This window comes from Lemur catta, chromosome 10 (assembly GCF_020740605.2).
Source record: "Lemur catta isolate mLemCat1 chromosome 10, mLemCat1.pri, whole genome shotgun sequence".
Taxonomy (NCBI): Eukaryota; Metazoa; Chordata; class Mammalia; order Primates; family Lemuridae; genus Lemur; species Lemur catta.
In genome coordinates, this window is record NC_059137.1 from 6,916,391 (window position 1) to 6,944,343 (window position 27,953).

A 27,953-nucleotide genomic window follows, 5' to 3' on the forward strand; every position below is an offset into this window, starting at 1 on the left:
GGCCAGGGCGTCGCCATCTTTATGTGGGGAGCTCTCTCTTTGCCTTCTCCCCGCTCTCTCCCCCGCGCTAGCGCCATGCTGCTTCGTGGCGGAAGAAGAGGACCTCGGGGTCAGCCCCCTTAAAGGGACAGGGAAGGCTGCAACCTTCAGACAGTGCTTGGGGACGAGGTGGGAAGCCGCTGAGGCAGAGGTGAGTAGTTGATGCCCGAGCGTGCTGCCCCGAGGTCGTGTGCCGAGGCTGGGCGGGCCTGCTAACGGTTCCGAGCTTGGTTGTGCCGCCGTGCTCAATGCGTTTGGTGCTGTTCGTATAATGGAGTGGCTGCGCCGAGTGATTGAGCCGCCAGTGGGGAGTAAGTTGCGCTCGCTACTCCCTGGTCCGCGCTGGGACACTGGGGCTGGTCCTCTCTGCACCCCTGTCCTCCTCCTGCGAGCCTACGAGGGAGAAATGAAGCCCGAGGTAACAGCAAATTCTGGGCAGAGCTGGGTTGGAACCGGGTCCCTGGACTCCAGCTCTACCATTCCATGTTTCCTCCTGGGTCCTCGCAGTTCCCAGGCTGATCATAGTAACGGCAGCCAAGTTAAAAAATAATCCGTATGACGGAATACTGTGCAGACGTTAAAACGATAAATGTTCAGTATGCACTAATATGGGACGACTTCCAAGGTACCTTAGGTGAAAAAAGGAAGGAGCAGAAAAAACAGCGTTGGTGGGTGCTTCTGTTTGTGTAAAGGGACGGGTGAGGGTGTGGGTATCCGCGGGTGTTCTCCCCAGGTGTCTGATAAGATGCACAAGTTAACTGTGGTTGCCTCGGACAGGAGAACTGGGGTCCTGGGTACCGGGGCAAGGGGAAATAATTTGCTACCACGTGCACAGGTTGGTTATTAAAAATAGGGCCAGGCACGGTGGCTCACGCCTGTAATCCCAGCACTTTGAGAGGCTGAGGGGGGAGGATCTCTTGACACCAGCCTGGGCAACATGGAAGGACCCTGGCTCTACCAAAACAAAAATTTAAAAATTAGCCCTTTTGTGCCCTTCCTTTTGCTCTTTTCCTGCTGTGATTATGGGTCTGGTTGTCATCTGTGGAGTACGTATCATGCTTTGTACACCTATATGTTGCTCTTGCTCTATAGTGCTATCTTTCTCTCCTCAATAGACCTCATTTTCATGCTTGCTTTAAAAAATAAATAAGTAAAAATAAAAATTAGCTAGGTGTGGCAGAGTGCACCAGTAGTCCCAGCTACTGGGGAGGTTGAGGCAGGCGGATCCCTTGAGCCCAGGAGTTAGAGGCTGCAGTGAGCTACAATCACACTGCGCTCCGGCCTGGGTGACAGAGCCAGACCCTATCTCTAAATAAAAAAATAAAAATAAAAATGATGAAGATAGTAATGGCTCCCATTCATTATGTATTGAGCCAGTGCCTAATTTCAGGTCTCCTGCTAGGAGATCTTATTTTTCCCTTTTAATAAAAGAGAAAGCCTCAGAGAGGTGAGGAAATACAGCAATATCATAGCCAGGAAGTGGAGAAGCTGGAATTTGAGCTCTGGAGGGTTTTACACTAATGCCCATCACTAGCTAATCCTACTCCCTAGTGAGAAGCTTTTTTTGTTTTCAATCATACGACACTCAGCTTGGAGACTGGCACACAACAGGCACCCAAGTAACTTTGTTGGCTGAACAGCTGGAACAGATGTCGAGAGACAACCCGAGGTGTAGAGTGAAAAGAAGCAAACATTGAAGATCAGAGCCCAGGATGGAGTCAAAGGCTCGCTCCCCTCTTTCCAACCTTGAGACTATGGCCCTGGCATGTCCTCCATGGGCCTCCATGTCCCCATCTGTAAAGCGAACAACGACAACCACAGTGGTGGACACTGAGCGCTCCCATGTGCACTCATGCTCTCATACTTTACATGCCGATTAGCCCATTTTACAGATGACTAAGTGAGGCACAGAGAGGTTAAGAAAGTTACTCAAAGAACGTTCCTACAAGGCCTCACTCCCTTACTCCCTGGAAGTGGTTGGGCTCCTCGATCTCCCTCAGCTTCCTGGGCTCAATCAGCACTAATGCTTTGAGGACATACTGGGTGCTGGGTGAGCTGCCAGAGGCTGAGGATCTGGTGCACATAGTTCCTGTCCTTGGAGTTGAATGCCTCTGAGACGTTGAATGCCTTAGAGGAGGAAGCCCAGGGCCTTGAGAACACAAAGGAGGGGGCACCTAGCTTGTCCTGAGTGGAGTCAGAAAGGGCTTGATCATGCAGGTGGGGGCGACAAAGGGACACATGAGAATTAATAGCAGTGAGGAATTCACTGTAACTAAGGCCCTAACAAACCTGGTCCACATCACAGTCCTGGAGGGCACTGCCAGTTCCCGGAAGAGTAGTGAACTTTATTTATTTACTTTTTTGAGATAGTCTCACTCTGTCATCCTGGGTAGAGTGCAGTGGTGTCATCATAGCTCACTGCAGCCTCAAACTCCTGGGCTCAAGCAATCCTCCTGCCTCAGCCTCCTGAGTAGCTGGGACTAGAGGCATGTGCCACCACACCTAGTTGTAGCATGTTATCGGTATGTCTGTCATTTATTTTTGTGGCTACATAGTATTCCACTGTATGGATATACCACCATTTATCCTTTCATCTGTTGATGGACATTTGAGTTTTTTCCACTTTGTGTCTATGATGAATACTGCTGCTATAAACATATACAAGTGTCTGTATGGACATATTTTTCAGTTCTTCAGGGTTATATATTAATACCTAGGAGTGGAATTGCTAGGTCATAAGGTAATTCTATATTTGGGCTTCATAAAAATTAAAAACTTTTGTGCATCAAAGAACAATATCAAGAATGTGATCAAACAAAGTCATTGATTCATTCAGTTGATTTTTGTAGATGAAGTGAGGTAGAAGTCCAACTTCATTCTGTTGGCTGTAGATATCCAGTTGTCCCAGCAGCATTTGTTGAAGAGACTATTCTTTCCCCCATTGAATGGCCTTGGCATCCTTGTCAAAAATCAACTGGCTATAGAAGTTTGGATTTATTTCTGGGCTCTCAATTCTGTTCTACTGCTCTGTCTATCCTTATGCCAATACCACAGTGTTTTGATTACTGTAGCTTTGTAATGAGTTTTAAAGTTAACTTTCCTTTTTCACATAACCTGAATGTCTTTCCATGTCAGAATGCTAAAAATAATCTCACTCCTTTTAGTGGCTGCACAATAGTCCATTGTATGGACAAACCGTACAAAGACACAACATTGAACCAGCCCTTAACTGATGGACATGATATTGTCTCTAATTTTTTCTCCTCACACTCAGTGCTGCATCAGTCATCCAGGTGTACACTTCTCTGTATGTCAGTATGAATATTCCTGTAGGATCAATTTCTAGGAGAGAAAGAGTTGGGTCAAAGAGTAATGTATTGGGACTGCAAACTAATACAACTTCTGTGGAAAGCAATATGGAGATACCTCAAAGAGCTACAAGTAGGACTAACATTTGATGCAGCAATCCCATTACTGGGCATCTACCCAAAGGAACAAAAGACACTCTATAAAAAAGAAATCTGCACTAGAATGTTTATAGCAGCACAATTCACAATTGCAAAGATGTGGGAACAACTCAAGTGCCCCTCAATACATGAGTGGATTGGCTGGGCGTGGTGGCTCACACCTGTAATCCTAGCACTCTGGGAGGCCAAGGCAGGAGGATCGTTTGGGCTCAGGAGTTCGAGACCAGCCTCAGGAGAGACCCCCATCTCTACTAAAAATAGAAAGAAATTAGCTGTACAACTAAAAATATATAGAAAAAATTAGCCGGGCATGGTGGTACATGCCTGTAGTCCCAGCTACTCGGGAGGCTGAGGCAGAAGGATTGAGCCGGGGAGTTTGAGGTTGCTGTGAGCTAGGTTGACATCACAGCACTCTAGCCTCGGCAACAGAGTGAGACTTTGTCTCAAAAAAAAAAAAAAATACATGAGTGGAGTAATAAAATGTGATATATGTATACCATGGAATTTTTACTCAGCCACAAAAAACAATGGTGATCTAGCACCTCTTGTATTATCCTGGATAGAGCTGGAACCCATTCTACTAATTAAAGTATCACAGGAATGGAAACATAAGCACCACATGTACTCACCATCAAATTGGTATTAACTGATCAACACTTAAGTGCACATATAGTAATAATATTCATTGAGTGTCGGGTAGGTGGGAGGGTGGAGGAGCAGATGGGTATATACACACCTAATGGTTGCAGTGTGCACCGTCTGGGGGATGGACACACTTGAAGCTCTGACTTGGGTGGGACAAAGGCAATGTATGTAATCCAAACGTTTGTATCCCTGTAATATGCTGGAATAAAAAATAATTTAAATTAAGATACAGAATAGTTAATGAAGAATATTCACATATTAAAAAAAGAATAATGTGTGCTATTATTAAATTGCCCTCCAAAACTTATATTAATGAGCACTCTAACCTGGTATTTTTTAAATCATGGATTATGACCTTTTAGTGTATTGTAGGATTAGTTTGGTGGGTCTCAATCTTCGTATTTTTTGCCCAGCTAAGAGGCAAAAAATAGTGTTTCATTTTAGTTTGCATTTTATTAATTATGAGTAGGGTTCAGCATCTTTTCAAGGTTATTGACTGTTTTCTTTTTTTGTGAATTTCCCATTTGTATCTTTTGCCCACTTTTTTTTCCTTTTGAGATATTGGTGTTTTGTTATTGATTTGTAAGACTCCTTTGTATGTTAAGACTCACGCTATATTTAAATGGCCCAATTACTTGTTTGTCTCCTTTATTAGATTGTGCACTCCTTGAAGGAAAGGAAGCATCCTATGCACCCTTGTATACATGGTGGCTAGTATAGGGAATAGCATGTAATAGGAGTTCAGTAAATATTTCCTGAAGCAGTGAACAGGTGAGTACCACTGTATGGCAGATTGTGCACCAGGTGTTGAGAATAAAAAGATGAACAGAATAGAGTCCTTGTTCTAATAGAGCTCACAGCCTGATGCTAGAGATAGACAATCATTCTCTCATTCAGCAGCCACTTTGTGCCAGGTGCATAACACCCATTGGAAGGGCCAGTGTGGTAGGATGAGAAAGACACCAGGACTAGGACTTCGGTGACCTGGTCCTGGTGGGAATCTGGGTGGGCCAGTTCCCTATCCCTGGTTATCAGCATCTGCATCTATAAAGTGTGAGTGCTGGACCAAACACTCTGCTTTCCCCTTGAGCTTCTATCAGTCTGTACTTCTTTGGCCCTTCCAGGAAATAGGAGTCAATGGCCCAAGGAGCCATCGTGTCACTGTTTAGAGCCTCCCTTGTGCCGCAGTGGTAGTTACCACAGGCTTTGAAGTCAGAGTCCTGCATTAAATATTGGCTCTGCTACTTGTGAGCTCTGGCCTTGGGTGTGTGACTTAACCTCTTGATGAAACCTTTCTCATAGCATTAAAAGTGAAGGCACCTGACTTAGAGTAGTCAAAATCTTAGAGACAGAAATGGACAGCCAGGCAGGAGGGTAAAAGGGCATTATTGTTTAATGGGTGTAGAGTTTCAGTTTTACTAGATGAAAAGAATTCTGAAGATGGGTGGTGGGGATGGTTGCACGACAATATTATTAATAATACCACTGAACTGTACACTTAAACACGGTTACGATGGTAAATTTTATGTTATGTGTCTTTTACCCAAAAAATGAAAATAAAAAAAATTTTTAAAGTGATAGGACCTGTAAGGTGCTCGGCAGGGCACCTGGCACAGAGTGTGCAGTAAATAAAAGGCCATTGTCATTACTCTCAGGGCCATTGATGGGCTGATTGGTGAAGACCTGCTTCCTGAAAAAGGGGTGAGGCATGGGGGGGGGATGTTGGAGGCTGGTGTGGCCTGGGAAAGGCTTGCCACAGAGGCCCCCAGCTGTCTCTGAATGAGTTAAACAAGTCCTTAGTGAGAGCTCCCAACCCCCACCCCCACCCCTGCTTCATGGGAGAACTCTGGCCTGGGAGGCCAGGAGTCCTGCCTCATACTGGTCGTAGACCAGCACCATTGCTGCTATGGGCCTCTGTGAAGTAAGGCCACAGTCCCCTCCTGGGGCATGGAAGTTGCCCTCTTCCCAAAGTCAGGCAGCCTCAGGGCCAGGTTGCCCAAAGCCGAGATGAGGCTGGCTCTGCCTGCCCCCTGTGCTGGAACACCCTCCAGGGCACCTGCCAGTATTGTTGGGTGAGAGCAGCCCACATAGCCACCTGTGCCCTACCTGCCCTTGGCTCAGATCCCCCATGGCTTCCCCCTCCCTTTCAAGTTCCTGGAAACTGTCCCCACTACACCCGCACGCTAACAGACACAAAGGTGTGTACATGCTCCAGTGCAAACACTCACATGCACGTGAAGTTACAGCCACACATGGATTTACCCAAGTTCAGAGCTAGATTATGCCTTTCATGGGCCCCGTTCTGCTTAAAAAACATAAAAAGTATATTTTAAAACTGCTGGTATAAAGAACAAATATCATCCAGATTGGATTCATCATTACACGTTTATTAGTATTATATTATTATCTTTTTTCTTATTCTAAGAGAAATTAAAATTAAAACATTTTCACAGGCCTCTCAAAGTATTGTGGGCCCTCGGGCCTGTGCCTCCTACACCTGGTGGAGAAGTTGGCGTGCCCCTGTGCATGTGTGAATTCACACATGTTTAGCCCCCCATGCCATAATATATGAACCCATGAGTGTTTGTTCATAAGGTGCCCTCTCTATTAGTCACATCTGTCATTTACTGGACGCTTGCTATGTGTCAGGCTCTAGGTAAATTGCTTTCCATGATTTATTCACTTTGTGGATAGGGAAACTGAATATTCAGAGAGGTAAAGTGGCTTATCTCAGGTCACACAGCCAAGGACACCAAAGCCTGTGCTCTCATCCTTCTCCACCTCTTGCCCCTGCCCTCCTACTAGGGGTTTGGTTGGGGCCTGGGCCTAGGTGGGCACCAAGGGACCTATCCCATGGGAGACATGGCGTAATGCTCACTCCTGTGCCCGAAGACTTGCTTGGGCACACATGCCACCCCCTACCCTGCCAGTCCCCTGTGTTAAAGCATATCCTGGGGTTTCCAGCCCTAGCCCTGAGGCTGCAAGACTGGCTAAGCATATCCTTGTCCAGCACAGGCAGACAGGTGCCACCCGGCTCTCCTTGCCCTCTGTGAAGCCAGGTGCTCTGGACACCTTCCAGGCACCACCTTTCCGGAGAGCTGGCAGTGCCCAGAGAAGGTTGAGGGGCTCAGATTGAGGCAGGGGAGAGAAGAGGGCCATAGCTGGGATCTTTTCCTCCTGAATTTCTGCCCTGAGCTGGCACCAGGTATACAGATGGCTGTAAGGCTCTCAAGGGGCTCAGTATATGGGTTAGTTGTTATCTTGCCATTATTACAAGTCTCCTCACCCCCAGTAATGGGTGAGGATAACACCTGCTTTACAGAGGTCACTCACATCCAGTGGTCCTGTGTTATTGCCTGAGACAGAGTGAGTGCTCAGTAAATTAGAGCTGATTGTTTTACTATTATTCGTATCACCATCATCCAGTGAGATGAGGAAGGTCTGACTTAGGATGTTGTCACTTCAGGGGAAAAGATTTGATAGACACAGAGGCTGATGTCGGGAGGGTGTCAGAAAGAAGATCGAACTACCAGGCAGCCACTGGTTTTGATCTGAGCAGTGGGGAGGCAGCAGAGTAGGGTCCTGGTAGGATGGGATCCGCCTGGAGGTGTCAGCAGGACACGGTCCAAGACAGGAGCAGCCAACCCTGCATTTGGCCAACCCAGGATCGTCCCGTCCCAAGAAACCCCCTAAGTCCCAGACTGGCAGGACAGTTGGTCCACCTGGAACACTCAGGGGCACAGGTGCCTAAGACTGCCAGCCCTAGGCTGGGCCCTGGCGTTGGGCCTCACGTCCCCTTAGCTGAGTGCTCTGAGGCTGAAACACCAGACTGCCTCCCCTGAGGTGACACATCTTGTAATGTCCCTCCTGGGATGGTAGTAACATTGCCCTGTTGCTCCAAAGCACAGGTTCTTAGCCCCAGGGATCAGGGAGTACTTCCTGCAGACCAGTCTCAATTCTGAGAAATTGGAGGGTGAGCTCTGGACAGACTGACTTCTCAGCTCCTGGAGTCCGTCCAGCTCACTTCCACTCCCAGGCCTTTGCACGGACCATTCTGTCCGCCTGGAACTCAGTCACAGCCTCCAATACCTTGCCTGGTGCCCTTGTATTGGGCAGGTGCTCCGGGAGTGCCCTCTAGTGTCCCATTGTATTAGTTTCCTAGGGCTGCTGAAACAAAGCAAGGCGCGCCTCGTTTTATTCCGCTCTGCTTTATTGCACTTCACAGATACTACATTTTTTTTTACAAATTGAAGGTTTATGGCAACCCTGCGTCAAGCAAGCCTGTCAGTGCTGTTTTTCCAACAGCATGTACTCACATTATGTCTCTGTCACATTTTGGTAAGTCTCATTTCAAACTTTAGTATTACTGTATCTGTTATGGTAATATGTGATCAATGACCTTGGATGTTACTACTGTAATTGTTGGGGGAGCCACAAACTGTGCCTGTATAAGATGTCAGACTTAATCAATGCTGTGTGTGTTCTGACTGCTCCACCGATTGGCTGTTCCCTCATTTCTCTCCCTCTCCTCGGGCCTTCCTATTCCCCTGGGACACAACCATATTGAAATTAGGCCAGTTACTAACCCACGATGGCTTCTAAGTGTCTAAGTGAAAGGAAGAGTCGCACATCTCTTATTTAAATCAAAAGCCAGAATGATCAAGCTTAGGAAGGCATGTCAAAGCTGAGATAGGCCAAAAGCTAGGCCGCTTGCACCAACGGTTAACCAAGCTGTGAATGCAAAGGAAAAGCTCCTGAAGGAAGTGAAAAGTGCTACTCCAGTGAACACAGGAATGATAAGAAAGCTAAACAGCCTTATTGCTGATATGCAGAAAGTTTTAATGGTCTGGATAGATGACCAAATCACCCACAACATTCCCATAAGCCAAAGCCTAATCCAGAGCAAGGCCCCAACTCTCTTCGATTCTGTGAAGGCTGAGAGAGGTGAGGAAGCTGCGGAAGGAAAGTTAGAAGTTAGAAGTTAGCAGAGATTGGTTCATGAGGTTTAAGGAAACAAGCCAATGAAGGTGGCTACACTAAATAGCATATTTTCAATGTAGATAAACCAGCTTTCTAGTCAAAGAAGATGACATCTAGGACTTTCATAGCTGGAGAGGAGAAGTCAATACCTGGCTTCAAAGCTCACACTTCAAAGGACAGGCCGACTCTCTTATATGGGGTGAATGTAGCTGGTGACTTTAAGTTGAAGCCGATGCTCATTCACTGGTCTGAAAATCCCAGGGCCTTTAAGAATGATGCTAAATCTACTCTGCCTGTGCTCTATAAATGGAACAACAAAGCCTAGATGACAGCACATCTGTTTACAGAGTGATTTACTGAATGTTTTAAGCTCACTGTTGAGTCCTACTGCTCAGAAAAAGATTTTGTTCCAAATGTTGCTGCTCATTGACAATGTACCTAGTCACCCGGAACTCTGATGGAGATATACAAGATTCATACTGGTTTTTTTGCCTGCTGACACACATCCACACTGCAGCCCATGGATCTAGGAGTAATTTTCATGTTCAAGTCTTATTACTTAAGAAATACATTTGTAAGGCTATAGCTGTCATAGATAACGATTCCTTTGATGAACCTGGGCAAAGGAAATTGAAAACCTTCTGGAAAGGACCCACCATTCTGGATGCCATTAAGAACATTCGTGATTCCTGACCGGGCACAGTGGCTCACTCCTGTAATCCTGGCACTCTGGGAGGCCGAGGCAGACAATTGCTTGAGCTCAGGAGTTCAAGACCAGCCTGAGCAAGAGCAGACCAAGTCTCTACTAAAAATAGAAAAATTAGCCCGGTGCGGTGGTGTGCACCTGTAGTCCCAGCTGCTCTGGAGGCTGACACAAGAGGAGGATTGCTTGAGCCCAGGAGTTTGAGGTTGCAGTGAGCTACAGTAACACTCTGGCCCAGACAACTCTCTAGACCCAATCTCTTCCAAACCCAGCCTCTTCCCTCAAGGTCTTTCAAAGCATTTCTGAGCCCTGAGGACTAGCAATCTGTCCAAAGGTGGGGCACTTCCTTCTGCTCTTCATTCCATCATCAGCTTCTCCTAACCATCTTTGCTGGCCATGGCCTAGCATTGTGCTGAGACTGCAGCGGGGATCCGGCCCAGCAAGCCCTGCCTCACAGTCCCTGTGGGGTAAGAGACACTCCACAACCATAGTCTCCTTCATTCATCCAGCAAGTGTTTGCTGACAAGTGGACAGCTGTGCGTGATGGCTTGGATTGTGTCCCCAAAAAAGATACGTTGATGTGCTAACCTGTGAATGTGACCTTGCAACAGTTCAGTCCCATCTTCAGCCTCCAGTTCCAATTTTAGTTCTCGTACTCTTTCTACCCTATCTGCAGTGACTTCCTCCACTGAAGTGTCGAACCTCTCAAAGTCATCAATGAGGGTTGGAACCAACTTCTTCCAAACTCCTGTTCATATTAATATTTTGACCACCTCCCAGACATCATGAGTTTTTCTTTTTTTTTTTTTTTTTTTTTGAGACAGAGTCTCACTTTGTTGCCCGGGCTAGAGTGAGTGCCGTGGCATCAGCCTAGCTCACAGCAACCTCAGACTCCCGGGCTTAAGCGATCCTACTGCCTCAGCCTCCCGAGTAGCTGGGACTACAGGCATGTGCCACCATGCCCGGCTAATTTTTTTTTTGTATATATATTTTTAGTTGGCCAGATAATTTATTTCTATTTTTGGTAGAGACGGGGTCTCACTCTTGCTCAGGCTGGTCTCGAACTCCTGACCTCGAACGATCCACCCGCCTCGGCCTCCCAGAGCTAGGATTACAGGCGTGAGCCACCGCGCCCGGCCATGAGTTTTTCTTTTTTTTTTTCTGAGGCTTTGGGGCTTGGACTGAGCCACACTACCAGCACCCCAGGGTCTCCAGCTTACAGATGGCCTGTCATGGAACTTCTCAGCCTCTATAATTACGTGAGCCAATTTCCTTAATAAATCCACTCCTATCTATCTATCTATCCATCCTATTGGTTCTGTCCCTTTGGAGAACCCTGACTAATACAAGTCTAAGAGTTAAGAACTCCAGGGGGTGGGGGTAGGCCCAGTCCTGTAGGGGGCACCATTTGTCAGTTTTATGTCTAGGAGCTCTACCAGGGCAAAGACAGGGAGGCTGGAAGAAGTCTCACTGTGCGGCAGTTCCCAGGAAGCTTCAGCAAAGCCTGGCCAATGATGTTGGCTATTGTCCATCTCCCCTTGTTTGGCCATCCTAGTGGGTGTGCAGCGGTGTCCTATTGTGACTTCTCCATATCGTGACATCTCTCTAATGACTGACATTCATCATCTTTGCATGTGCTTGTTGGCCACTTATATATCTTCTTTGGAGAAATTCAGAGTTATGATTTGCATACATTTTCTCCTATTCCACAGGTTGTCTTTTCACTTTCTTACTGGATATCTTTTGAAGCACAAAAGTTCTTAATTTTGATGAAGCCCAGTTTATTTTCTCTTTTGTTGCTTGTGCTTTTGGTGTTATGTCTGAAAAACTCAAGGTCACAGAGATTTACTCCTATGTTTACTTCTAGGAGTTTTATCGTTTTTGCTCATACCTTTTTTTTTTTTGAGACAGGGTCTTGCTCTGTCACCCTAGGTTGGAGTGCAGTGGCCTCATCATAGCTCACTGCAGCCTCAAACTCCTGGGCTCAAACAATCCTCCCACCTCAGCCTCTCTTGTAGCTAGGACTGCAGGCTTCCGCCACCATGCCCAGCAAATTTTTTTTTTTTTTTTGAGATAGAGTCTCACTCTGTTGCCCAAGGCTAGAGTGCCGTGGCGTCAGCCTAGCTCACAGCAACCTCAATCTCTTGGGCTCAAGTGATCCTCCTGCCTTGGCCTCCCGAGTATCTGGGACTACAGGCATGCACCACCATGCCCGGCTAATTTTTTCTATATATTTTTAGTTGTCCGGTTAATTTCTTTCTATTTTTTAGTAGAGACGGGGTCTCGCTCTTGGGCTCAGGCTGGTCTCAAACTCCTGACCTCAAGCGATCCACCCGCCTCGGCCTCCCAGAGTGCTAGGATGACAGGCGTGAGCCACCATGCCCGGCCCCCAGCAATTTTTAAAGATATATTTTGTAGAGATAGGGTCTCACTATGCTGTCCGGGCTGGTCTTGACTCCTGGCCTCAAGTGATCCTCCCACCTTGGCCTCCCAGAGTGCTGGGATTATAGGTGGGAGCCACCATACCTGGCCCACATTCATTCTTTTACATGTAGATACCCAGATGTCCCAGTACCATTTGTTGAAAAGGCTATTCTTTCACCTATTTAGTTTTCTTGGCACCCGGTCAAATGGCAATTGAGCATAAATGTGAGAGTTTATTTCTGGACTGTCCGTTCTGTTCTATTAATTCATAGAGCTATCCTTAAGCCAGTACTACACTTTCTTGGCTCCTATGGCTTTGTAATAAGCTTTGAAATCGCGTGTTGTGATTCCTTCAACTTTTTTCTTCTTTTTCAGGCATTGACTCTTTTGATTTTTCTGTTAAATCTCTTTTAGTCTGTAGTGCCCCAGCCTTTTTTTATTTCTTGCAATTTACTTGTTGAAGAAACAGGGTCATTTGTTCTGTAGAGTTTCCATCAGTTTGAATTTGTTGATTGCGTCTCTGTAGTGTCACTTAACGTGTTCTTCTGCCCCTGTATTTTAGTGACTCACTGTGATCTGATTTAGGTTCACTCTGTAGGAGTAATTCCCAGATGGTGTGTGTTTCCAGAGTCAAAACATGATGTCGGGTTGATGCCATCTGTGATGTTAGGGGCTATCAGTGCTCCTCACCCGGATCATTTTTTCATTAGAGGTAATTTGCGTTTTGAAAGGGTCACTCTGCCTGCTGGGGTGTGTGTTGTGTGTGAATGGCAGGGTTGTTGTGAGGCCTGAGTGGGATAATCATGAAAGAAAGCACTTGGGACGTGCCTGCCACCCAGTGACCACATTGTTGTTGCGTTGTTGTTATTGTTAGAGTTGTTGTGTGAGACCCGAGTCCTGAGCTTGGAGTCATTTTCTGGCCAGGGCTTTCTCCTCCCTCCTCCTCTGCCCGTGGAGGAGAAGTCAGCAGTGCCCCGTGGCTCTGGGCGGCATGTTCAGGAATTCAGCAGCCAAATGTGTGCACCTGGTGGGGGCCCTCTGGGGAAGGAAGGCTGGAGCTTCGCTCACCCGGTGCTTGCACCAGACTGTAAGTGTTCTACCCCCAGTGCTCTGCCACCTGCATGGCTCCGGCTTGGTCTTGGCTTCAAAGCTGTGCATGAGCTTCTTTTTTCAGGAAGTCCTCTCTGACTGCAGGCTGGATGTGGGCCCCTTCCTTGCCCCTGCTTCTCTAGTCTGGAACCTGTAGCTCTGCATCAAAACGAACTGTTTGGGTGCTGTGGGGGTGCTGCTGCCTCCCCATCATCCCCAGTGCCCAGCCCAGCACCCAGTACACAGTAGGTGCTCAATAAATGTTAACTGAATGTGTGTGTTATGCATAAGCCCCAAAATAGGCACTGTTTCCTCATTTATCCAAGCACTGTGTGACATACTTAAAAGTTACTCTTTTGAGCACCTCACATTTCTGGGTCCCCCATTATCTCTGTCTCCTTCCTAAACCCATTCAACTCCACTCACTTTCTCTGTTCTTCTCCCTCTCAGTCTGTGTCCCTCTACTCCTTCCCACACCCTAAGCCTCCCTAAACTCCCCTCACTCCAACTTCTATCCCCCAGCTGCCCCCACCCCCACTGTCCCTGACTCAGCTTCACTTTCTTTTTTAATAGAGTCTCACTACATTGCCCAGGCTGGCCTTGAACTCCAAGGCTCAAGTCTCAGCCTCAGGCTCCCTGGTAGCTGGGACTACAGGCACACACCACTGTGCCTGGCTTTTCACTTCATTTTTTTTAATATGATGTATCCCCAATTCAAAAGCAATTCCATATATCATTGAATTCATTATACCATCAACTGTAAAATGCACTGCTATTTTGTGGACTAGTAAGGGGACAAGTGCCAGTTAAACTCATGCTATAGACTGTAAGACACGTCTGAATTCAGAGAGAAGGGGCAACGCAAGAGAATGCACACACCAGAATCAATTGAATAGATACGCTCACCATAGAAAAACTTAGAAAGAGAAAAGCACATGCCCAAAAATAAATTCACCTATAATTCCACCAGTCAGAGAGAACATTTCTTAACTTTTTTATAAAGTGCTTTGCAAGTTTTTTTCTCTTCATAATGGTCACAGAAAATGTATATATATGTATGTGTATATGTATATATACACACACACAAATATATTTTAGGGTATTTTCTTTACAAAACAGAATCATAGTCTACATGCTATTTTGTAGCCTGTTTATTGATATCTGTATATTACATTGATCAATACTCTCCTAAAATATGATTTTCTCCCTGTCACCTGGGCTAGAGTACAGTGGTATGTATGATCATACATAGCTCACTGCAACCTCAAACTCCGGGGCTCAAGTGATCCTTCTGGCTCAGCCTCCTGAGTAGCTAGGATTACAAGCATGTGCCACCACACCCAGCTAATTTTTTATTTTTTGTAGACACGGGGTCTTACTGTGTTGCCCTAGCTAGTCTCAAACCCCTGGCCTCAAGAGATCTCAAAGCCACACCCAGATTCCTGATCCACAGAAACCATGATAATAATAAATTTTTTCTTTTTTTTTTTTTTGAGACAGAGTCTTGATCTGTGGCCCAGGATAGAGTGCCATGGCATCACCTTAGCTCATAGCAACATCAAACTCCTGAGCTCAAGGAATCCTCCCACCTCTGCCTTGCAGAGTGCTAGGATTACAGGCATGAGCCACCGAGCCTGGTCTCCCACATTTTTAATCATAAAAATAAAACATTTGTTTCAGAACATTTGGATAATAAGAAAAGTGTAAGAAAAAAAATAAAAAATGTCTGTTAACTAACTAATCAAAAATAATCACCACTAACATTTTGGTTATAACCAGATTTTCCCTGGCGGGGATCACCGTTGTTTTAAACTGTTTTGATGTGTACTGAGGGCTCGGCCCGGTGATATGTGTCAGGGATTCAGTGAAGGGACAGGTCTGTCAGTGTTGGCAAAGCACCAGTGGGTGCCGGGCCCCATGCCGGGCTCTGTGAATCCTCACATTGGGAGGATTCCCAGGCTATGGAAGAACCTGGCCTGGCCATTATACCAATGGTTCCTGGGTGGGCATGGGGGACCTTCAGGCAAGTGGCCTTTGGCTGAGACCTGCTGTGGCAACCACTCATGGGTCCTGGACAGCTTCTCCTCTGCCCTTGGGCTGGTCCCGAGCCTCTTTGAGCCTCCGTGTCCTCATGTGGTAGCTGGGGTGGTCATTGGCACCTCTAATGGAGGTGCTGTGGGAACCGAGTGAGCGCACAGCCTGCAGTAAGGGTTCCCTATTGGCCACAGCAGGTGGCTGAGACAAATGTTAAAGACCTGGCTCCACCACCTACCAGCCCTCCGGGACTGGCAAACCTACAGGAATGGAAGATTACTCAGGGACCACAAAGCGCATGCTCCCGTTGTACTGATGGGAGACTGAGGCCAGCAGGAGTCGAAATATCTGTCCAGTGTCACCCATCCCAGGCAGGCTTAGGACCAGAGCTTGGTGGCTTTCAGGCCTGGCCCGGTTCTGCACACCCGTGGGTGAAGGGGGAGCTGGCCTGGAAGGGACACAGGAAGGGGAGGACCAGGCTGGGAACAAGGACCCCTGAGACTCCCGGGACTGGAGAAATGTCCCCCTCCCTTGAGTTAGAACATGGCCTTGGGTCAAACAGGCCTGAGTCTGAGCATTTTTGCTGTGTGACCTTGAACACATCACTTCCCTGACTCCACCCTCCATTTTCTCATCTATAAGATGGGCCCAGCCAGATCATTCTGAAAGCTAAATGGAAGAGCTTAGAGAAACCTTTGTAAATAGAAGCTGCTACTGTCACTGTTGCCGTTGCCCTGTCCCTGTCCCTTACCTCCTGCTCCTTCTCCTTAGCCCCCAGCCCTTCTTGGGTCAAACCGTACCTGGCTAAGTCAGGGTTGTGTCTCAGGACACATGCAGCTAAGGCAGGGATCCACCAGGCTGGCGCTGGGCAGCCCTGCAGGTGGTTGGGGGCGGGTGAGGCTGGGGTTGCTGGAGTGGGGAGGAGGCCTGGGAGGCAGGCTGAAGCCTGTCCTGCACTGGGGGAACTCTGATCTCCACCTCCTTCCTGGAAGTAGATGGGGTGGGGCTATGGCCTAAAAGCAGCTGGGCGGGCCCAGACTCTGACCTTCCACTTGCTTGTCTCCAGCTCGTCATGACCAAGCGGCTACAGGCCCAAAGGCTGAACGGGATCGACCACAACCCCTGGTGAGCTGGCCGGGCTCGGGAGGTGTGGGGGTGTCCTCTCAGGTATGGGTTAGCCACCCCTGAGTTACCAGGGGTACCCAGGATGGTCACGGTACACAGACTGCAAGATTTGCAGGCACAACCCAAGAGAGGCAAGACCCAAGACAGCAGGCTTGGGTCGGAATCTCAGCTTTACCTTACTTGCTGTGGCGCTGGCACAGGTGACATACTAGCTCTGCGCCTCAGCTCCCGGTTGCAAAATTGAAGTTAAGGGCCTTGGGGAGGATCAGGTGAACTGCTCTCTAATTGCAATAGCCATTTTCCCGGGCACCAGCCTGAGAGCTTTGCAGCAATTATGTCATTTCCCACTTGGTATGGAGTGAAATAAGCTTAGATAAGTAAGATCAGAAAGTAAGATACAGTTGGCTCTTCACTAGATGTTTGCGGAGTTGATATTCTTTTCTTTTTTGACTTGTTTTAAATACGAAAGGAACATGTGCCCATTGTCACTAGTGATACAGTGGATGCCATGGGAAGGTGAGAAGCTTTAATAATCTTCCCACTCCCACCCCCCCCCTTTGGCCAGCTGAGTAGAGACACCTCTATATATTTGGAAAAAAAAAATAATGGCCACCAGCTGGGTGTCCTGTAATTCAATCAATTCTGACACTGTCAACCTGGAAACAGCATCAGATCCCATAGGTTGTGGGCTCAGTCCCACAAAGACCACCCCTATTTCAGATGCCAGTCACAAGCACAGGTTGTGGCCTGTGCTTCTGACCAGCCACCTATAAATCGGAGTTCCCAGGACCTGGGCTCCAATTTGCTAGAGCAGCTCACAGAACTCAGGAAGGCACCTACTTACATTTACCCGCTTATTATAAAGGTCATTACAAAAGATACATATGAACACCCAGACAAAGAGATGCATAGGGTGAGGTATGGGAAAGGTTCCTCCAGGAACATCTATGTGTTCAGCTCTCTGGAAGCCCTTGGAACTCAGTCCTTTGGCATTCTTACAGAAGAAGTTTTAATAGCCATTGGTTTACTGGCTTGACCTGCAGTCCCTGTCCCCTCCCTGGGATTCAAAGGGTACCACTGAAAGTTCAGGCCTCTAATCACATGGTTGGCTCCTCTGGCAACCAGCCCCAGCCCCACCCACCATTCCTATCCCCATGCTATCTAGGCCACCTCCCCCAGCCACCAGTCATCTGTTAGCATATAAAAGGCACCTTTTTTTTTTTTTTTGAAGCAGGGTCTCACTCTTTCTGCCCCTGGTAGAGTGCAGTGGCATCATCATAGCTCACTACAACCTCCAACTCCTGGGCTCAAGCAATCCTCCTGCTTTAGCCTCCCAAGTAGCTTGGACTAGAGGTGTGCACTGCCACGCCCACTAATTTTTCTATTTTTAGTAGAGACCAAGTCTCAGACTGGTCTCAAACTCCTGAGCTCAAGCTACCCTCCGGCCAGGGCCTCCCAAGAGTGCTAGGATTACAGGCGTGAGCCACTGCTCTGGGCCCACAAAAGGTACTCTTATCAATCCAGAGAGTCCAAGGAGTTTAGCCATTCTAAATTAGAGGGAAGAAAAACTTACAGGCAGGCTCAGAAAGGCTGTTTCTGACTTGCAGGCCCAGCAGAATTGAGGGGGGAGCTGTAAGATTCTCAAACCCACTCCTGTTCTTACAGAAGGGGAAAATGAGGCCACAAGAGGCTAAATTTCCTGCAAAGGCAGGGCAGAACAGGAGCTGGCCTGGAAGGACTGCAAGGCACAGGCAGGGATGCCAGGCGAATCAGCAAAAGAGAGTCCCAGGCTCCTGCCACCCTCTGGGATTAGAACCCTGGAGGCCTGATCAAGAGGCAGCTGTTCTCTGCAGGGCCCTGAGCCTGCTTCCCCTCTTCCCAGCCCTGTCTCTAAAAAACAAACAAACAAACAAACAAACAAATTGAAGTGGAACATGCACCACTAGATTTTGAGTCCCAACTCCACCAGTGGCTGCTGTGTGACTTTGAGCCTCAACTATGTGTCTTCAGAGGCATCATGGAGCTCTAGGTGGAAGTGACAAATTTCAGATATAAATGATATTCATTGATAACGTGAATTCAACTCAGCCAAGCCTGACTTCTCTGCTTCCAGTCAGCCCAGAACCACATACCAGCCTCCTCATCTGGCTCCAAGCCTCTTTCCCAGTTCCCCAGAGTGGCATCCACTGGGCAGGGCCAAAACAAAGGTTTCTGGGGACCAGAGGTGGCTGGTGCAGGGGCCCAACCTTGGTCTGTCCAGAGTAGGATCAAGAGCATAAACTGGGCTGGACGCAGTGGTTCATGCCTAGAAGGCATGAGAGGATCGCTTGAGCTCAGGAGTTCAAGACCAGCCTGGGCAACACAGCAAGGTGCCATCTCTACTAAAAATAGAAAAAATTAGCCAGGCATGGTGGCACATACCTGTAGTCCCAGCTACTTAGGAGGCTGAGGCAGGAGGATCGCTGGAGCCCAGAAGTTGGACGTTGCAGTGAGCTATGATGATGCCCCTGCACTCTACCCAGGGCAACAGAGTGAGACTCTGTTTCAAAAAGAAAAAAAGCATAAACTGTACTTCAGACAGATGCAGAATCAAAGGCTGACATGCCTTACCCTGGCTGGGAGACCTTGGACACGTCACTTGGCTCTCTGTCCCTTGTGGTCCAAGAACAGGATGTACCTCAGAGGTTATAGGAGCAGAGCATTTCAAACCATGGTGTTGACAGATGGACCAAGGAGTCACGCAATCCATGTGGGGAGTCTCAACTAGTATTTTTAAAGAATAGAGTACAATAGGATAGGATAGAAAATGCTGCCATCGATCGCACCTAGAAGGATAATGTTTCTGCATTTGTGCTCTCCAGGATTTGTGATCTGAAGATTGTTCCTTACTCTGGGTCAGGGTGGAAGTTCAAAAGCCCCTGGGCTGCTCCACACGATTGGTGCAGTCCCTGACCTTAAAGCAGGGGACTGCTTATGCTCTCCCAGGGGTCTTGAGGCTGAGGCATATGCTGGTTGCCCGGTTTTTCTAGAACAGGCTCCACACAAGCTTACCCTGCCCTGGAAACAGGCAGAAGTCAAGGTCGTCGGGGTGGGCTGATGCTGACTCTCCATTGTTCCCTAGGGTGGAATTTGTCAAACTTGCCAGTGAGCATGACGTTGTGAACTTGGGGCAGGGCTTCCCCGACTTCGCACCCCCAGACTTCGCCATGGAAGCCCTTCAGCGCGCTGTCAGCGGGGATTTCATGCTCAACCAGTACACCAAGGCATTTGTGAGTTTCCTGGCCTCCTGGAGGCCCCAGGGAGGAGGGAGCAGTTTTTTCTGGACATCAAGCCCACATAGGCATCTGGGTTCATGGGGCAGAGCCCAGGCAGTTCAGTGTGGCCATAGTTCAGTGTTTGCCAAGTGTCTCCTCTGTCTGAGGCCCTATGTCTCGTGCTCGGTGGGGACAGCAGACAAGAGACCAATAATGACAAAGGCAGTTGATACAGGCTGTAATGGAGGAGGATGGGGTACAGTGGGAGCAGGAAGGAGGGAATGAAATCTGGGGAGATTGGGGAAGACTTCCTGAAGGAAGTGACACCTAACCCAAGCCCTGAAAGAGAAGCTGCTGCTTGGATTACACTTTAAATCCAAACTGTTCTTGTATAGGGCCACATAATAAATATTTACCAAGCAGTGAATGGGAACAATGGTTCTTAAACTTTGATATGCCCCAGAATGGCCTGGATGGAGGTCCCCTCCAATTCCACCATCCAGAGATAACCATTGCCCACAGCTTACTGCTTTGCTGAAGAGTGTTCTAGACTTTTTCACTGTTCTGAATTTAAAAATGCCTATAAAAACACATGCACGTCCACACACGTTTACTCCATGTGAGGCATACACACATGCAACTTCTGTGTTGCATTTTTTAATGCAAATGGACTCATGCTATACATGTCCTAAACTTATTTCATTAAAAAGGATGTCATGGGCCAGGCGCGGTAACTCACACCTATAATCCTAGCACTCTGGGAGGCCAAGGTAGGAGGATTGCTTGAGGTCAGGAGTTCGAGACTCCCATCTCTACTAAAAATAGAAAAATTAGCCGGACATGGTGGCATGGGCCTATAGTCCTAGCTACTGGGGAGGGTGAGACAGGAGGATTGCTTGAGCCCAGAAGTATGAGGTTGCTGTGAGCTAGCCTGATGCCACAGCACTCTGGCCCGGGCAGCAGAGTGAGACTCTGTCTCAAAAAAAAAAAAAAAAAAGATTGAAAAGAATGTCATGGACATCTTTCCATATGAGAAAAGCCTCATCCTTTTTAATGGCTGCATAGTATTCTGTCACCTATGTAGGGACCAAGGGAAAGTTTTCCCTTTACCCTCTGAGGGTTCACTGAAAAATCAATGCACAAAAGTAAATTAGTAGGAGAAATGGCTTACAATGTATTAACATGCACATGAGGGAGAACCACAGAGTGATTACCCCATATCTAACGGGGCCCAGATACTTAAATAGCCTCATTTCAGAGGGCAGGAGGAAATTAGGAATATAGGTAATTCTGTTGAGGGGCAATAAATGATTACTAGGGCTAGGGAAAGTGAATGGATCCGGACACAGAGATTAATTTGTAAATGGTTCTCGGGCATGGTGACTCCAGCCTATAATCCCGGCACTGTTTGAAGGCTGAGGCAGCAGGATTGGCTGAGCCCAGGAGTTGGAAGTTGCAGTGAGCTATGATCAGGCACATGGCCTGGGCAACAGAGTGAGACCGTGTCTCTAAAAAAACCACTTGTAAATGATTCTCTTTGGAAATTAAATCAGCCTGAAAGATGTTTGTGAAAGAGTCTGTTCGGGTGTGGTTTACATTCTTGGTCTTGGTTTCTGTAGTAGATACTGAGATAACAGAAAAGGGAAGGAAAATCAATTGTTGTTGGGTCCATCAGTCTTTTATGTAGATAGAGGAAATGTCTTTTCCAGCATCTGTTGATCTTTAAGGGCCTTTAATTCAAAATACTCGTTATACCAGGGAGCCATGAAGTTCCCTGCACTCCTTCACTTAAATGTGCCATTATTTATTGAACAAATCTTACATGGACACTAATATTATATCAGATATCTCACTGTCATAAACAATGCTACAGTGAATAGCCCTGTGGGGACAGCTTTGCATACAGTGAATAGCCCTGTGGATTTCTCTAAGATAAATTCCTCAAAGTAAAACTCGTGAATCAAAGGCTGTAAGCATTTAAATATGTGATAGATAGATATTGTTAAATTGCCCTCAATAAGGTCCACTCATGTACACTCCTGCCTCAAACCTCAAACTCCTGGGCTCTAGCAATGCTTCTGCCTCGGCCTCCCAAGTAGCTTGGACTACAGGCATGTGCCACCACACGAAGCTAATTTTTTTCTGTTTTGAGTAGCCACAGGGTCTCCCTGTTGCTTAGGCTGGTCTCCAACTCCTGACCTCAGGTGATCCTTCTGCCTTGGCCTCCCAGAGTGCTAGGATTATAGGCGTGAGCCACTGCACCCAGTCTCTTTTTTATTTTTTGGGACAGGGTCTTGCTCTGTTTCCCAGGCCAGAGTGCAGTGGCACCATCATAGCTCACAGCAGCCTTGAATTGCTGAGCTCAAGCGATCTTCTTGCCTCACCCTCTTGAGTAGCTGGGACTACGGGCGCACACCACCACACCTGGCTGATGTTTTTTTTTTTTTTTTTTTTTTTTTTTTGTAGAGATAGGATCTCACTCTGTTCCCCAGGCTGGTCTCAAACTCCCGGCCTCAAGCAATCCTCCCACCTTGGCCTCCTAAAGTGTTGGGATTACAGGCATAAGGCACTGCACCCAGCCTAACATTATATTCTTATAATATGGTAGCAGTAGTTCATCGTTGCTTTTATTTGCTTTTCTTTAGTTATTCTTTTCATGTGCATCAGCATTTTTTTCTTTCATGACCTACCTTTGTTCATTTTTTTATTTTGGTGTCTATCTTTGTCTTACTGCTTTGTAAGAGCTCTTTACATATTAAATATCTTTACCTCTTTCTCTTATGTTTCAATGTTTTTGTCTTTTAACTTTGCTCATGGTGCTTTTTGTTGTACAGAAAATTTTCATTTTTGTGTTCTAGACAAGGTTTCAGTCACTTGGTTTATCCTTGAGTATTTCATGAGTGGCCTCAGCAAACAAGCTTACGGATCCAATCTTCCTCTCAAAGTGGGGTACTTCCAGAGCTGCAAAATAAAGTCCTATTCTTGCCCATTAACCCTGTGTGACCCTGGAGAAGTTATTTCCTTTCTCTGGGTCTTTATTTTTTCTGCCTGTCAAATGGTGGGGATCAAATAATACCTCTCTGGACAGGCTGCTGGGAGGATGGGCACAAGGATGGGCCAAGGCCTAGCCTGGTCGCTAACTCCTGCTGTCCTGGCAGGGTTACCCGCCACTGACAGAAATCCTGGCAAGTTTCTTTGCAAAGCTGCTGGGAGAGGAGATGGACCCAGACAAGAATGTGCTGGTGACTGTGGGAGCCTATGGGGCCCTGTTTACAGCCTTCCAGGCCCTGGTGGATGATGGCGACGAGGTGAGTGGCTAGGCTTGGGCTGGGTGGGGGAGGGCTCACGGCCATGCTGACCTCAGCTAATCTGATCCTCGTATCAGGTCATCATCATCGAACCCGCTTTTGACTGTTACGAGCCCATGACATTGATGGCAGGGGGTCGCCCTGTATTTGTGTCCCTGAAGCCAGTAAGCATGCTAGGTGGGATGTGGGTGGGCAGAGGGACCCCAGGCATGGGCTGAGTTGGACACTGGGAGGTGGAAAAGGAGGGAGGGAAGTGAAAGAGGCCAGTTCCTCTGAGCTAGATGTATGTTCAGAGCCCAGAGGGAAAGGAGGTGAGAACAGATGCCTGGGGCAGGAGCTGAATGTCCAATGGGTGAATATTGCTTCCCGCTGCCACCTGCTCTTGCAGAGTCCCATCCAGGATGGGGAACTGGATTCCAGCAGCAACTGGAAGCTGGACCCCACAGAGCTGGCCAGCAAATTCACCTCTCGCACCAAAGCCCTGGTCCTCAACACACCTAACAACCCCCTGGGAAAGGTACCTGAGAGACCCCTTCCAGGAACCCCTCTAGACTGGTTTCACATCCCCACCCCGTTCCTGATTTGCTGCTGTGAGGCCTCAGTTTCTTTATCTGTGAAGTGGGAGGGCCACATGCGATGAGCTCTGAGGACCAAGGCTCCAGAAGCCCCAGAGACAGCGGCAGGAATCCCCAGGGAAGGCATGAGGGCTGGGGTGGGGGAGTGGGCTGGGTGCCTCCATTGCCTCCCAGTGACCTTGGGTCAGTGACTCAGCCTCTTACAGTGTTTCCTTATCTGTAAAATGGGAACATGAAAGAACCATCCTCACAGGGTCGGGGTTGCAGGGGTCCAATGGGACGGTGCGGAACAGCCCTTAGCACCAGGCTTGGCCATATCCTTTAATCTCTCCTAGCAGCCCTCTGTGTTTGGGGATGGTCCTGGCTGCAGGCCTGAGCCCTCCTTGGGTCCCTGCAGGTGTTCTCCAGGGAGGAGCTGGAGCTGGTGGCCAGCCTGTGCCAGCAGCATGATGTGGTGTGCATCACTGATGAGGTCTACCAGTGGCTGGTCTACGACGGGCACCAGCACGTCAGCATTGGTGAGCCAGGCTGGCCTGGGGGCCCCTGCCCTGGATGTTCGTGCCAGGGCCTTGACCTGCTCTGAGAGTCAGTGCAGGCCTGGTGGTTAGGACCAAGAGTTCTGGAGCCACACAGGTCCTGTGACTTTTTGCTCCCTGAGTGCAAAGGATCACAGTAGCATCTGCCTCCTGGTTCTTGAGAGGATGGAAAAAATAAGTCCTGCAGGCCGGGCGTGGTGGCTCACGCCTGTAATCCTAGCACTCTGGGAGGCCAAGGCGGGTGGATCGCTCAAGGTCAGGAGTTCGAGACCAGCCTGAGCAAGAGCGAGACCCCGTCTCTACTAAAAATACAAATAAATTATCTGGACAACTAAAAATACGTATGCAAAAAATTAGCCAGGCATGGTGGCACATGCCTGTAGTCCCAGCTACTCGGGAGGCTGAGGCAGGAGGATCGCTTAAGCCCAGGAGTTTGAGGTTGCTGTGAGCTAGGCTGATGCCACAGCACTCACTCTAGCCCAGGCAACAAAGCGAGACTCTGTCTCAAAAAAAAAAAAAAAAAAAAAAAAAAAGTCCTGCAGATAGCTTAGTGCATAGAGGAGTCCAGAGCATTGGCCCTGGGAATGCTCCCAGGATGCAGGCCACCACTACCCCCGTCCCCACCTCCATTTCACCTGCTGCTCCCTTTTGTCTTGGGCAGCCAGCCTCCCTGGCATGTGGGAACGGACCCTGACCATTGGTAGTGCTGGCAAGACCTTTAGCGTCACTGGCTGGAAGGTGAGTTGATGAGGGTGAGGGGATAACCCCCTCCCCAAGATCCGTGGTAGGTGAGGTGGGGCTGGGAATTGAGAAAGGGTTTGGCCAGGCCTGCAAGGGCCTCATTCCCTACCTGTGTTCCTGGTCCAGGTGGGCTGGGTCCTGGGTCCAGATAATATTCTGAAGCACCTGCGGACTGTACACCAGAACTCTGTCTTCCACTGCCCCACGCAGGGCCAGGTGAGGAGGGGTAGGAGACCCCACAGTGGGGGTGGGGGTTGCCACAAAGGAGCCCAGGCTAGAGTGTCAGGGCACACCTGACCTACCTGTCTGACTGCCCTGCCTAGGCCGCAGTAGCCTGGAGCTTCGAGCGGGAGCAGCTGTACTTTGGCCAGCCCAGCAGCTACTTTATGCAGTTCCCACAGGCCATGCAGCAAAGCCGTGACCACATGATCCGCAGCCTGCAGTCAGTGGGCCTGAAGCCTGTGATCCCCCATGGCAGCTACTTCCTCATCACAGACATCTCAGACTTCAGTGAGTGGGACTGGCCAGTCTGGGCAGTGTCTGGGGCTGGAGGCCACCTAGGGCTTAGCATGGCCTCTGTCCCCCAGAGAGGACCATGCCCGACTTGCCTGGCACTGCGGATGAGCCCTATGACAGCCGCTTCGTCAAGTGGATGATCAAGAACAAGGTGGGCTGGGGCTCCACCAGGGCTGCCGTGTATGATTTCATGGGTTGTGGGCTGTTCAGGGGTACCCAGCCAAGGGGCTGATGGGCCAAAGTCCAGCCCAGCCTCTGCCATGAGCCCTGGTACAGGGTTGCATCTATTTCAAGGAATGGGGGGCCTGTTTCTAATTTGCACAAAGATGCCATAGAGGCTGGCAGGATTTCCTGCCTCTCCGGGACTCAGGTCTTCCTGTCTGTGCTCTGGTGAGTTGGCCCATTAACTCTGAGTTAGTCCTTCTAGCCAAATCTGTGACTTAGGCTTATTTCTCGTCTGTTTCTGTCCTGCCCTGCCGGGAGTTAGCTATTCTCCCAGAAAAACAGGTCCCAGGCAGGATCATTGCAATAGATTTGGAAATAATAGAGACAGAGACAAAGTGTAGTTTAAAGTGATGGGGGAGTTAGGGGTCCTCCAGCATTCCCGTGAGCCAGGAGGAACTGAGTGAAGTCCCACATTAGTATTTATTGTTACAGTAAGCAGTTGTCCTTGATTATAGAATTATGTGTACAGATTATTCGTTAAGCTTTCAAGGCTCCCCAAAGGTTTCAAGGGACCCTTACCTAATTCTGTCTACAAGAATAAACGGCTACAAAATTTTTCTAAGATAAACATTATAAGCCCTAAGTTAAGAATAGACCTAGCTGAATATAAAAGTTAAAGATAAAAATGTATAAAGTAGGAATGCTGAATCTGTATACTAATCTAATCTGTTTCTCTATGTACCGAGACATGTGGTCAGGAGTGAAGCAGGAATAGCGTTGAAGTTTAAGATAGTTTCAGTTGTAAGTTGTCTGCTGGGCTGGCATTTTTTGATCAGTTTGTTAGCCTTGGGCCCTGTGCCGAGCTCTGCCTTGCACAAGGTCCAGGCGATGGCTTGCAGGCCTCCAGACATCGCTGCTGCCTCTGATGGGTGGAATGCCCCCCTTGTTGCTAAGCAGCTTCAGGTCTGTGAACTAACATGCCCACAGATTCCTTCAAGGCAAAACCCTGCAAAACTCCTGAAACTTTCCATGTCTCTTAATTCCATCTTCCAACACTGCCCTGATGCACAGTCTTCCCTCTCTGCCTCCATCCCGTCGGTACACAGGAGGACTTGGCATGACGTTCTGGGATTCTTTTTCTCTGACCTTGATACAGCACTTTGAGGTGCTGCATCTAACTTCCCTTCATTCCCCGTCACGAGGCTCTCTCTGTCCTCCTGTGCTGAGGCCATGTTGAGATGTGGCCATCCTCCTCCCCAGGGCTTGGTGGCCATCCCCGTGTCCATCTTCTACAGCAAGCCGCATCGGAAGCACTTCGACCACTATATCCGCTTCTGTTTTGTGAAGGTAAAGGGCGTGGCCAGGGGAGGGAAGCCCTCACCGAGCTCGCAAGGATGCTGGGAGTGTGGGGAGAGGTGGGACCAACCTGTGTCGGTACAGGATGAATCCACGCTCCACGCCATGGACGAGAAGCTGCAGAAGTGGAAGGCCGAGCTCAAGCCCTGAAGCTGCCTCTTTAGCCCTGATCCACCCAGTCCCCACACACTCTTGTGGGGTCATACCAGGTCCGGGGAAGATGGTACTGGGAGACCCCTTCTCTATGACATAGAGTGTTCCCAGGGAAGAGCCCCCTCCTTGGTCGTGGGGAGTCAGGTGTTACCTTTCCACAGTGTCTATACTCCTGTCCCCAAGGTGAGAGAGGCCCGACCTGGCCTCTTCCTGCCGCTCCCTGGGTCAAATCACAGGGCTTTGGGTTGCTTCTTGTCTCCCCAACGTGGCTGGGACTGACAGGGCAGAGTCCTGCAGTGTGTCTGGACTCATGTCCCCAACCCTGCATTTCCCCAGCTAAGGCTCAACTGTAACCTCTGCCTTTCCTGTCTAATCTTGACCTTAGGAAGTTGCCTTTAGTCTTGAGTCCTCAAGCCAGCCCTTTCTGCCCATAATAAAGTTTTAAGTTATTCAGACACTTAATGACAGCTTTCCTCTGCTTCACGCTATGGTGCTAATAGCCAACCTAGACTTGGTCAGGATGGGAGGAACATCAGAGAATCTCAGACACCCCCCTCCCCCAACCACACACACACTTTGTGCAGACTTTCTTGTGGAGTAAAATTGAGGCCCAGAGAAGGGTGGGGACTTGGGACTTGCCCCAGCTGCATTCCTCACCCTGTCAATTTGATGATAACAGTAGTGGTTACTGGTGCTGGGTGCTGGGTGTGGTGGCTGGGTGGGTCAGGGGTTTCATGTGCCTGTGTGTTTGTAGAGGATGGGGGCTTCTGACAAGGAAGACACAGACAGTCCTGCAGGAGAGAGAGAACTGCCCCAGTGTGGGCTGTGGGCCAGGAGGGCCAG

The 27,953-nt window shown here is 48.5% G+C and overlaps 1 protein-coding gene across 6 annotated transcripts; it reads left to right on the top strand.

Moving 5' to 3' along the window:
• KYAT1 (kynurenine aminotransferase 1) lies at positions 1-27,572 on the top strand. Of its 6 annotated transcripts, XM_045563249.1 has the most exons (16): positions 1-190; positions 11,001-11,093; positions 12,844-12,970; positions 13,133-13,345; positions 16,448-16,506; positions 19,628-19,775; positions 22,919-23,068; positions 23,146-23,232; positions 23,457-23,585; positions 24,041-24,161; positions 24,841-24,917; positions 25,047-25,136; positions 25,244-25,430; positions 25,508-25,587; positions 26,862-26,948; positions 27,042-27,572. In XM_045563249.1, exons 4-16 carry the CDS (start codon positions 13,250-13,252, stop codon positions 27,105-27,107), a joined length of 1,377 nt encoding a protein of 458 aa, XP_045419205.1. In that variant the 5' UTR covers positions 1-190; positions 11,001-11,093; positions 12,844-12,970; positions 13,133-13,249; the 3' UTR covers positions 27,108-27,572. The 6 variants fall into 6 exon arrangements, with proteins under 6 accessions (XP_045419205.1, XP_045419203.1, XP_045419204.1 ...); XM_045563247.1 differs by lacking the exon at positions 11,001-11,093; XM_045563248.1 differs by lacking the exon at positions 11,001-11,093 and having other exon boundaries at positions 13,183-13,345.
• Positions 27,573-27,953: the final 381 nt, after the last annotated feature.